Here is a 13,029-nt window from a genome sequence, read left to right on the forward strand (position 1 = left end):
TATTAGTTATAGCTCAATAAAGCTGAATAAATAAATCCCATTATGTGGACAGAGGGTTTCCAAGGATATCCTCTATAGAGGAGGGAGAGGGAGTTACTCCTGCGTGTGGGAGGCATACCGTTTTCCTCCTCAAGACATGGACGTTTGACTTGGCAGGCCAGAAGGCATCTCACAACGAATGTGGACTGCAGAACCAAGGGGGTTCATTCCCTCCCTCAGCAGACGCTAAATTCTGTAGTGTTCATGGCCAACTGAGGGAGTGGGGAGAAAGGCGTCTGTCCACCTGCCAGCTGCTCCTCTGTGTGCCACAGCAAACAGCCTTACGCTTCTGAGTTCTGAGGCTACGGAGGATGAGAAAATTGAATTATCTACGTCATAGTAACTGGAGGCCTCTCTGTATGGAATTTCTGAAAATGCTCAATAACATTTTAAAATTGTAGCTGTTAGTGTAAGTATTTGAAACTCATGCAAGCAAGTACAAGATGACAGAAAATACATTTTGAGAAGAAACAAGTTAGTTTCTGCCTTGATAGACTGCCAAAGAATGACATTTTAAAACTGTCATTTGACTCACTTATACATGTCAGGAAGATATCCTGAAATATCCTAAAATATCCTTGATATTTCAAAGAAAATATCAAGAAACTGATCACCTGTGGTAAAATCTGGACTAATATTCTTAACAAGTTAGGTAAGAAAAAAATTACACCATTAACAACCAACATAAATATATGTTTACTGGAATGTGAAGAGCTTGTTCTCTATGATTTTAGCTAAGCCAGAATAATATTTATTTCATACCTGCTTTGTGCAGTCTCTTGAAATGTTCCTTTCTGTGTACGTTTGTACTAGCCATTTAGGTATTTAGGTCTCTAAATCTCTCTAAAATCAAGTTTCTGCATCTGGAAAGTGAGAGCTGTACTGTGAGCCCTAATAGGAAGTGCTGGGAATGGGACTGTGTCCCCCTAAAATCCGTGTTGAAGTCCTGACCTCCAGTGTGACTGCACTGGAGGTAGGGCCTGTAGGAGGTAACTAAGGTCAGATGAGGTCATTCAGGCGGGCCCTATCTGATAGGGTTGGAACAGGAAAAGACAGCAGATACAGCACTCTCTCTCTCTCTTTTTTTTTCTATTTTTTCTCTCTTGCTCTTTCTCTCCCCACCCCCACCTCGCTGTCTCTACCATGTGAGGACACACATATAAGGCCTTCGCCTGCAGGCCAGGAAGCTGGCCCTGGCCAGTAACTCTACCATGTGAGGACACACATATAAGGCCTGCGCCTGCAGTCTAGGAAGCCAGCCCTTGCCAGTAACTCTACCATATGAGGACACACCTATAAGGCCTTCGCCTGCAGTCTAGGAAGCCAGCCCTTGCCAGTAACTCTACCATATGAGGACACACCTATAAGGCCTTTGCCTGCAAGCCAGGAAGCCAGCCCTTGCCAGTAACTCTACCATGTGAGGACACACATATAAGGCCTTTGCCTGCAGGCCAGGAAGCCAGCCCTTGCCAGTAACTCTATCACGTGACGACACACCTATAAAGCTGCCACCTGCAGTCCAGGAAGCCAGCCCTTGCCAGTAACTCTACCATGTGAGGACACACATATAAGGCCTTTGCCTGCAGTCCAGGAAGCCAGCCCTTGCCAGTAACTCTACCATATGAGGACACACCTATAAGGCCTTTGCCTGCAGGCCAGGAAGGCAGCCCTTTGCCAGTAACCAAACCCACAGCACCTTGGTGTTGGACTTCCACCTCGCAGAAGGGTGAGAAGGGAGTCCCTGCTGCCTAAGCCAGCCCACCTGTGGTTCCTTATTACGGTGGAGCCCAAGCTGCCTCAACAGGAGTGAAGGAAGATCCCTGTGGAAAGCACCTTACAGACCATCAGGTTTAACAAAAATTCCAAGGTGGTTAGTTTCATCCATGAAAAATCGCTATTTTAAAACCACCTCATTCAAACACCAGGACTTCAGTGAGTCAAAGTCGAGAGAAAAGTCTCAGCCAATTTGTGCTTCCACACTTTTAGAAATGAACATTATATAATTATGAAGGCTCTAACATTTTAACATTAGCATATCTAGGAAGTTTACTTTTCAAACCAAGATTTATAAAACTTACTGGATGATAAAAAGTGAACGGGAAAACTTCTGCAGCTTCTAACTGGACCTTTTCACACAGCAGCCTGGCTGAAGTTATCCTGCCTCCTGCGTCCTAATTATTTTATGACCCCAGAGTCAATCCACAGCTGACCACTTTAATTTAAGGTTCTGGGTAGCATTTCCATAGTGCTCTGTTAGCTGATATCTAGACAAACTAATGTCATCAAAAGGCATTTCTAATGCAACCGAAACAGTCCGCTGCCTCAATCCTCTCCCAATACATACCCCTTAAAGTCAAGGACCCACAAGCAGGTGCGGACCGTGAGCTGCCCCAAGGCTCATTATGAATCTAATTTATGGCCTGACTTCCCGGTTCCATGCGTTCCCCCATAATCACGGCCTCCTCACTTACCATACTCAGGGGCTCCAGGGACTCACCAAAGGAACAAATTCAGAATACAATCGAATGTATCATAAAACTTCTACAGAATTGAGGTTGCAATCTAAGGTAATTGTTCAATAAATTATTTTCAAAGTCAATCCTGTTTTTCTTTTCACAAACATATCAGATAAAATCTTTCATAAAATATTATTCTGCATTTTATCATTTAATCCCAAACTATGTTATGACATTTAATTAATGTTCACATCTTGGTAGCAGCATCATTATATTAATAATAGAACATAGCTATCTCCACATTATCTTCTGACCACATATTTTAAGAAGGAGCTATTTTCTATGACATAGATAACTTATCAATTATACATTTCTCATCAACAAAAAAGTGGTTTGGGGGTATATAAGATCAGATTTCTTATTCTGGTCTTCTAAAACACTGTCCTTCAAGTTATTACTGAATTACATGTATGAATGGGCCTCACAATTCTACTTCAGATATTTAAACTGTGGACTTAACATCAAATTTAAATTTGTTATGGCTGCAAACTCATGTTCGGATTTTAATACTGCAGTTTCCAGAAAGATTTCAATCAGTTCTACAGGTAAAACGCTGCGCCTGTACCATGGCCACCAGCCAGGGCCCTGCCCCCAGGTTTGTTCAGCCCAAAACCCTTCTTGTGGTGAGGACAGGATGACCTGGGGTGTTAATCCCCCTGCTCTCTCCCCAGGTCCTCGTGGATCCCCCTCCCTTCCCTGGAGGTCTTACTCCTCACACAGGCCTGGCCTCACTCTTGTAAGAACAGAATGGAGATGTGGGAAAGGCTAGGGACCTAGAAAATAAGGGGTTTTTTTTCTCTCTCTAATTGAAGGGCTTGAAAGTTAAATTTTAAAAATTAGAAATTTATAGAAAAACAATTCTTAAGTATTCTATTTCACACCCACACATGAAAGATACTTTCAAAAATACTCAGAGTTTTATTTCAGAAAACAATGTGCTAACAGACTTCGCCCTAGGGCTATGTGAGGGGGCTGTTGAGTCAGGAGGCATTGTTTCTTCCACAGAGTTGGACATTCCCTTTGCTTTAGCAAACACTCTATAAGGCATTTTTCAGAATGGGGCATTGAATCTCTCTCCACTTTTTAAAAGTAATTCACTCAAATAAAATTTCCTAAATAGGCTGAGGGAGCCTGGATTTGCCATCTGAAGTAAGTAAACTATTTCTCAGTGTCTGGATGCAATGATTTCAAACCAAGAAGAGTTACTTGAAAACTCTTGTGCATATTTGCTTAATTTGGATGTTAAATCCTTATTAGAAGGATTTCAATATCCTGGGATTAGAGTTTTGAAAAGTGTATGATAACTCCTAAATTTTAAAAATTCAATGATTCCATAGTATTCCACCTTCTTGAGGAGTTGGATCTGGCTTCTCACACCCAAAGCCCCGAGTATGAGTTTCTTCAGGTCTAAGCACAGGCCAGGAATGACAAAAGCTGTCCTTGGCGGGCTTCATGGGGGAGCGGCCCGGTAGCCCTAACCTGATGCGGGGACAGTGCACTGGGGTCTCTGGGAGCTGCAGTCAGGAACCAGGCCCCCGGCCGCCATGACCTTATGATGTTTGTGTCCTGGCATCGGAGTCTCTGGTCCATCTGGAGCCCCTGCCTCGATCCCTGATGGGGTACAGGAGGAACCTGAAGATGCTCTTCTCCTCTGAATTAGCTTCCAGGGCTTTTCCACCCTAAGCTCTCCTCCCCCAGCCCCTGTACTGATGGGCCTGGCCCTCCAGGGGAGCTGTCCCAAGTGGTCCAGGGACCTGGGGCTGGCAGCTTTCCTGGTCAGCCTGGCCTGCACTATCAGGGCAGGTGATGAGGAGCAGGGGTGTCTGTCCATGTCAGCTGCCTCTCATCTGCCAGCTCCACACCTGGCAGCACTGCTCTTGCCAGTCAGCTGGGCACCCACCAAGATTAGTCACAGATGCAAATGGGCCTGTCATCGCCCTTCAACTTCGCTCTTCACAACCATATCACAGAGCAGACATGAGCAGGGCAGGAGATGGGCCCCAGCCCCAGAACGTCAGGCGACCATCAGGTGGTGGTCAGGTGGTTGTTACACTTTCTCTCTAAAATGATCATTGGGCACAGCCAGTACCAGGAAAAGGCAGTCTCCCGGTAGATAGAAAACACCTGAGGCTGGAGATAAGCAGCTTCCCGATAAGATCTCAGGAGCTGGGCAAGTGGCCTCAAGCATGCGCACTTCAAGACAAAAGGGTGGTATTTAACTGGTCTATGACTTTCCTCTGGGTGGACTCAACTGGTGAGGGAAAAATGCCTCAAGTGAACATGTGCACAGCCCCAGGAAACACACAGTGCGTGCAGCTCCTCCCAAATGCTGGCCAGCCCTGTACATGCAGACAGCCCACCCCGAAGGAAGAATCAGGGAAGGGGGGCTGCAAACCTTGGAACCATGTCAATGGAGAAAACCCCAAGTCAAGGGCTGGATGGGGCTCTTGATCTCTCAAGTCACCCACCGGCCCTTGCAAGTGTCCTTCACTTCCTTTCATTCCTGCTCTAAAACTTTTCAATAAACTTTCACTCCTGCTCTAAAACTGGCCTCACTCCCTCTGACTTAAACCTCTTTCTGCCCCTCAACCCAGTTCTTTCCTCCAAGGAAGCAAGAATCAAGTTTGCTGCAGACCCTTGTGGATTCACAGCTGGTAACAAGAACTCACCACATATGAACCCCAGATTAACTTCTAGCGAATGTACACATCATTGCAAAGTTAGGCTTATTAAAATAAACATATCAACTTTGGACAGTTCATATAACAACTCACAGTCCTTAAAGGAATGGACTAAGTAGATCTACATGGAGCAGGTTTTATCTTCATGCATTGTAGATCCATTTAAAAAGCATAACGTTTGCAAAATGAGCACCTAATGGCATTCCATTTATCTACAATTGAAAAACACACAAAAAATATGTTGTCTGTGGAAAAATGCGTATGAAGGAAGAATTTAAAAATGTAAATGGAACAGTCGGTAGGAGCATCAGTACCGAAAGGCCGGTGAGGAGGCAGTCAGGCTCCAGATGTGGAGGCACACTTCACTCTTTAATAACGTAGACAGAGCCAAAGCAATCTAGTGCTATGTTGGCATATAATAAATATTAATAATAATTGCACAGGGTTCTGTTTGCTCACTTCAATTTTTTTAGGTTTGAAAAATTATATACTTAAAAAAATAAAAATGTTTGGCAGATTATGCAACTGTCTTTGCTGTTAGATTTTAGTTATTGAAAGTTCTACTTGAGTGACGCGCTATTTGATTTCTTTATAAAGTGTGCTGTTGTGTGCACACACCCTCGTACACAAACATATGTAAACTATTATTATTATTATTTTGAGACGGAGTTTCGCTCTGTCACCCAGGTTGGAGTGCAATGGCACAATCTCGGCTCACTGCAAGCTCTACCTCTTGGGTTCAAGTGATTCTCCTGCTTCAGTCTCCTGAGTAGCTGGGATTACAGGGACCTGCCATCACACCCGACTAATTTTTGTATTTTTAGTAGAAACGGGGTTTCACCATGTTGGTCAGGCTGGTCTCAAACTCCTGACCTTGTGATCCTCCCGCCTCAGCCTCCCAAAGTGTAAACTATTATTTTTAACTAAACCTTGGTGTAAACTTTTATAATGAATACGGCCAAACTGTTCATTATTTTAAGGTTTTCATGTTCTTTAAACCAGAACTTTCCTTATTAAAGTGAACTCTATTCTGGGTACCATTAAATAACATTTTAATGAGCTAACTCAATAGTGTTGAAAACTAAGGCAAAGGTAAATTTTGTAAGAGTCGGCCACTATCCAAGTGATGACAGATAAATTCTAGATGTTTTGCTGACGACTGCATTTTGTTAATTGTTTCAGAAGCCTTTTCAGCAAGACTGTCCCCTTTTCTCCTGAAGGTATGAATTTCAAAGCCCTGGTTCATCCTTGCAGCCTTCAGCCCCGTACCTGTGAAATTTCACAAATCACTTGCTTCCAAATTTATCTGCACTTTTCCCGGGACTTTGTGTCTTACAGTTTGTTTATGTTCCAGTCATACTGCCTCGCCATGCCATCCTCCGCTGTGGAGACAAATCTTTTGGAAATAAATTCATCCAAGAAAAAGGCCAGTGGCCATTTTAAACACAAGAGAAATCAATTTCAAACAAGAATGGATGCCTTGCAGAAGTGTAGTTAGTGATTTTCGTAAGAAGGATATCCTCCCACTTAAAGCCAGCCAGGCAATCAGCAAGACATCTGGTACGCCCTGGGATGGAACACAACGAGGGAAGAATTCATATTACAGTTTGACTGACACACTCTAATGAGCTTATATGATTCTTCCACTGGTGGGCGAGTCACTGACAAATGAAAGCTCCGAATACAGTTGTTTTGCTTTCTGTTTTCTAGTTTCTAGGAACAGTAGCCAATTCTTCTTATGCAGTATTCCATTTGTAAACATGCATGTTTGCTCTACACTGATGAGCTCTGTGGAGCACAGGCCGAGGTGTCCATCAGACCTTCCCCTAATGGACTAATGAGAGCTCACATGCCCTGAGCAGGACCAGGGGTGCCAGGCGGAGTGGGACCCAACCAAGAAAGACAGGTGAGGCGACACACACAGGCATCAGAGCTGACTCCGTGCATGAAGAAGCACACAGAAACTGGTTTTCAGAAACTGGAAAGAAACAGATTCTGTGTTGGGATCTGAGAAAAATGGAAGAGTTAACAAACTAATAAATGTTTGTCAATAAAGTTATCAACAGAAAAATACATAATGCTGATAAAGTGTCCGATTAGCTTAAAAGGGTTGCTACTAAATTACTTGTATTTTGGCTGAATTATAAAATATTGTATGGGAAATTGGTCATTTGCCTAATTTAAGGACATAAAATAATAAAGATTAAGGTTAGAATTTAAAAAAGTAAAGCAGAAGCGATGTCTACTCCTGATTTTGGACCCAAAGAATAAGAAGCAACTTGGGTGTGAAATATAGATATAAATTTAGATAAAGTAGCCACGAAATATTGACTTTATGACAAGCAAGTGTAGAATTTTGTATATTGTGTATAGAATTTATCATAAACTCCTACACGTTTGCAAGTGTGATGATCCATTCAACAATCTGAGAGACTTTAACTTCTTCAATTCAAATTCAAATCACAGATCTTGGGTTTCCTTCACGTTGGTTGTTATAGAAGCAATACACCTACATTTTAAAAATGATTTTCACAAGCTCAGTGGACCACTGTAATTGCCTGCCTTTTGAAGGCTCAAAGGCTTGAGACTGACTCGATTAGTACATTACCATACGTTATTTAATGGTCTTAATTTGCATATTCTAAAATATGTCTTTTTATTTACTTATGCACTCAATCATTCAAAAATGGCTTTAGTCTCATTTGCACAGTTGTAAAGATACATATAGGAAACAGAAGAAAACACCATGGTCTTTGATGTTAAGCTACATATAGTCTAACAGAGTGGCAAAGTCAATATCACATACTGCAGCATCAGCAGAGTGTGGCCAGTGGCCTAACCTGCATTCACCCGGGAACAGTAAGAGGTTAGGTCAGGGCTAGCGCACGATGTACTTTGAATTCTGATAGTTAAGTCTACAGATTGACATTACCCTGACAAAGCCTTCCTATAGGACAGACAGAACACCCATGCTACACGAACTCTTCCGGGAAAAAGAAAGAGAGGAAAGCCCTCCAAACTCTTCATGAGGCCAGCACAGCCATGAGGACAAGAGCAGGTGTGTACAAGAGCAGGTGCGCATCACCAGAAGGAAGTGCCGCTGTCTTTTTATTTACCCCTCCTGCTATCTGTCGGCCATCTAAACCTGAGGGCTGCTATCTGCCAGCACTTCCGTAGACTTGTCAGCCCTGCCTCCTTGACCTCCGTTTCCTGCCACCCTCCTTCTGCTCCTTAGCACCCCGGATTCCTCAAATGTCAGCAACCCCAGGCCACTCTCCAGGCCCATTTCCCTCCATGTTTCCCAGCTCTCTGTGCTCCATTCTGTGTCATTTCTTCAGCTCTGTTTATACTTCATGCTTCTCATTGGTACCTAACACGTTATTTAAATTGTTCATGGAGGTTCATTTCAGGTATTGTTTTTATTTTAATTTCTAGATATTATCTTGGTGTGTTTTCACATCTGCTGGATCACTTTTTATAGCCCCTTGTTCCTTTTTCATATTTATATATCCTATTTCATGTTTTGAAACATAATAAATCCAAGTACTTTATATTGTGAATCAGATCATTTTTAACCTGAATTGTCAGTGAGTCCGTCTCTGCATTAACAAATAATTTTAGGATCTCCACAGGGTCCTGTGACCTTACACTTGGCAATGGCCTGAGGCCTTCATTAGAGTAGACTGTGCTGGAGAGAATGTGCATTTTGCTTCTACTTCGTACCTGGGGAACCTCCAAATCTGAAACATTAAACTTCATTTTCCGCTGGCGGTTTCTATGCCATAAATCTCAGCACCAAACCCCCATGAGGGCAGATGTGGGGTTGGGATCCTTCGGGATTTGTGTCTTTGTCTCTCTTCCAGGTGAATGTTCTGACTGTCCCTTTCTAAGGGACAGATTGTTTTTTCAAGTTCACTCACGGAAGATCTGACTTTTTGGGCTTTCTGCTTCTATGCAGGAGAGAGAGAGACAGAGAGAGCGAGAGAGCGAGCCCGTGTCTTCCCCTCTGGCTCAGCCCCTGAGCTGTCCCCTGATGCACAGGTTAAATCACCTCACACCAGTTTCCGTGATTGAAGCCCTCTCTAAACTCACACTATTTTAAGTCACCCAGCACTGTTTGTGTTGGTGCTGCTTGTGGTTGTATGTTTCTTGTGTGGTCTTCACTAATTTATCAGACAGCATCCCTTAGATTATAAATTAGCAGAGCTGTGCCCATTGCTGTCTTAACTCTGTGAGTAACTGTAATATTAGACGCATACCTTCTTCTTCCTGAATCTTAATTTCCTAAATAGTAAAATGAAGATGTGAAATTTTCTAAAATACTTTCCAACTGCAAATCTACCGTGACCTAACATAACAAATGTAATATACAGCATCCCACCACATTAATTCAAAGTACCAACATGGACTTATAAATTAAAAGAACATCTAATGCATAATGACAATTATAAAAGAAATAAAGCAATCTAAACGGAAATTCTGAAAGGTAAGAGGAAGCCGGCTCTCCCGTCCTGAAAGCCCACACTGTCTCTGGGAGACAGAATCCTGAGATCCTTAAACATCCACACTTCATGTCATTATAAAGGAATAGGAAGTAAAATAATACATCAATTCAGATTCTGCACTGCAGGATACACGGACAGAATTTACAGACCTGTTGGGTTTGTTAAAGGTAAAGCTAGTTTTGCTCTTTTTCGTTTTATGGTCGTCTATCATTAACGGATAATGTGGTTCTATTTTTAGCAGGTTCAAGAAAACAAAACACACATCTACCTGTTAATGTTGTCTTCTCCAATGTGCAGGTGGGAATACAAATATAACTAGAGGTTTGGAGTCAATAATTCACCTAAAATTGTATGCATAAGTCTATATGTATAAGCATAGGACCATTTTTCTTAAGGAGTCTTTCATTTTCACCAATAACCTAACTTTTGGTAGAGAACCTGATGCTATAGACTTTTAAAATGTAATTTATTTTTTTCTAGCCAATACAGCATAAAAACATTTAGTGTTTTTACTTTGAGATTTTCTATGGCTAAAAATCTCTATTAAGCAGGGTAAGTTTAAAATGATTACAAAACCTTCCTTGATTTTTTTCTTTGCTCAAGCCCACTCTTATTAGGTATTTAGAACAAGTGGAGGAAAAAAAAATAATGGTTAGTGATTAGACGACATAAAAGCAGACATGAGATTTATCTACATTTCGGGAAAAAAAAAAGCCTCAGGGTTGTGGGAATCTTGTATGAGCCCGTGAAGACCGACAGTGGCCTCTTGAACGCAGAGGCCGTGGTTGGAATGTCTGTGTCTCCTCCAAAGCTCGCGTGGAAACTTACTACCCAGGGCAGTGGTGCCGGGGTGTGGGCTGTGGGAGGTGACTGAGCCATGAGGGCTGTGAGCTCATGAATGGGGTCAGGTGCCCTCACGCAAAAGCTTGGTGGAGAGATCTCACCCCTTCCTCCTCCCGCCACCCAAGGACACAGTGATCGTCCTCTCTGGAGGATGCAGCATTCAAGGCGCTGTCTGGAAAGAGAGCAGACCCTCACCAGACCACCCAGCCTGCGGGCACCTTGATCCTGTGCTCTGAGCCTCCAGAACTGTGAGCAATGCATTTCTGTTCTTTGTAAATTACCCAGCTTAGGGATTTTGTTACAGCAACTCAAACAGACCAAGACAGATGCAGTCCTGGAGCCAGAACGAAGAGGGCACGTGGTGGGACGTGGTGCTGGGGCTGGGGTTCCAGGGAAGAGCAACCGAAAGGGGGACCCTGCCCCCATCCCAGAGCCTTCGCCTCCTTGAGCCACAGGGGACATGTCAGGGAGCAGGAGGGCGGACCGGGTGCCAGCCACAGAAAGAGGGGCTCCAAACTGAAGGTGTGAGCCAGGATGCTCACAGGAGCCACTTGTACACGATACACATCAACAGCAGAACGGTTTACGGTGGGATCTTTGTGGACCTTCTCGGGAAACCCATCATACTTTGCTAACATCTGCACCTCTTTCAGAAACACTGATCACAGGATTGCGAGTAAGGGGGGAAATGCCCCCTTCATTTTATTTCCAAGGTAAAGGACAGGAGGACTCAGAAAACCAAATAGACACAGGGTCTCCTAAGCCTGTGCCCCCAGAAAGGGCCAGCCTAGAACAGAGGAATGGAAATGGTTTTTGGAATATTTTCAAAAACACACTGAAAACATTCCACATCTCACATGGTGGCATTTGGGGCTATTTCTTTTTCTTTTTTTTCCTTTTTTTTTTTGAGATGGAGTCTCGCTCTATTGCCCAGGCTGGAGTGCAGTGGTGGGATCTTGGCTCACTGAAACCTCCGCCTCCTGGGTTCAAGCGATTCTCCTGCCTCAGACTTCCAAGTAGCTGGGATTACAGGCACACGCCAGGATTGGGGCTATTTTTTATGTAAAGCTTTACGTGGAAAATGTATTGGCAAATAAGAAAGTCAGGGAGAGAGTAAATAATACAACCTTAAAAATTGTATTTTATTTTGTGACACAGTCAAAGCCAGTAGTTGGGGATATTTAAATAATGAGTAGCAGCTTTTGCTCAGCAATCATTCTTGAACCACACTTTTCAAAGACCGTTCATGGGGTTCGCCCGAAACACTCCAAGACTTCCCTGAAGTGGCGGCACTTACATTCCTGCCCTGGTGGCTTCCGCCCACACAGACAATGTCCTGTTTCTGAATTGTCAGCACCTCTTTCGTCAGCTTCAGCCGGATGTCATAGGCATTTTCGGACTCTTCATCATACAACAGAGCAATAGTGGTTTTCGTCTGTAGGGACAAAGTGGAAACACAAAAAAATGGTGTGAGGGCAGGAGCCAGGGGTGGGGACAGGTGACGCACGCCTCCTGCTCAAGACAATCCTACAGTGCACATGTAGTGCTCGCGTGTGCACAGATCTGTGCTCAACCGATAAGGATTTGATTCATTTATGCAAAAAATAATAAAATGTTGAATAATTGTTCCTGAGCAGTTTTTGTAGGATTTATAGCATGTTTTTAAAAGAAAATTAGCCAGGCGTTTTTTTTTTTTTTAACTTGTAAAGTTTTATAGTATTTTATTTTAATAATTTTTCCCACTTCCAAATATATTTAGTTTAAAGTTATTTGAATAAAAATGATAGTTTTTAAGATTCATAAAATATCTGTATGAAGGTTTGTTGGCCTGGAGTAGGAAAGGAACACATTGGAAGTAACCACAGCTGAGGAGGAAGCGGCCTTCTCAGAAGGGAGCAGGTGGGCGTGGCCCAAGCTCCTGCAGGGGCTGCTGCTGTGTCTTGGGAGCTGGGGAACAGGCCAGGCCTGTTGTTCCTGGACAGCAAGCAACACAATGTGGAATTGCTAGGAAGTATTGATCAGGAGGGAAGTTTAGTTAGTCAAAGAAGATAAATCTATCAGCTTTGTCAGCAGATGAAGGAAACACAGTTCAGAAAGACACCTTTGGATCATTAGAAACGTTGCCTCCTCCTCCGGGAGAGTCAGGGAAAGCTGCCCTGGGGGCTCCAGAGCAGGCCGCTGGTCAGGCACAGGGCTTGGGCGTCCCACAGGATAGCAGTTATGCCCGGCCACATGCCCAGTGCCTTGTCGGGACCCAGCCTCCGGAGTGCAGGAGCAGGGGTGGGAGCCAGGGCACTTGGTCCTCATGCCACGTGGCGGGGGAGGGGGACGGGCACAGCTGGAGGCCAGTGGCCCAGCGAGGAGGGCTGAGACCCCACCATCCTCTCTGCCTAGAGCCCCAGTGCTAATCAACCCTCACATTCAGAGCCATACATGAGGGCAGAG

The 13,029-nt window shown here is 43.7% G+C and overlaps 1 protein-coding gene across 9 annotated transcripts in view; it reads right to left on the minus strand.

Moving 5' to 3' along the window:
* The window catches only part of SNTG2 (syntrophin gamma 2), a 388,440-nt gene that overhangs the window by 248,251 nt on the left and 127,160 nt on the right, over positions 1-13,029 (minus strand). For all 9 annotated transcript variants that reach the window (XM_055378685.2, XM_031008374.3, XM_055378682.2 and 6 more), the window contains exon 2: positions 11,882-12,019. In XM_055378685.2, coding sequence (XP_055234660.2) covers positions 11,882-12,019 — 138 coding nt within the window. The remainder of the gene's footprint in view (positions 1-11,881; positions 12,020-13,029) is intronic.

Source organism: Gorilla gorilla, chromosome 12, assembly GCF_029281585.2.
Source record: "Gorilla gorilla gorilla isolate KB3781 chromosome 12, NHGRI_mGorGor1-v2.1_pri, whole genome shotgun sequence".
Lineage (NCBI taxonomy): Eukaryota > Metazoa > Chordata > Mammalia > Primates > Hominidae > Gorilla > Gorilla gorilla.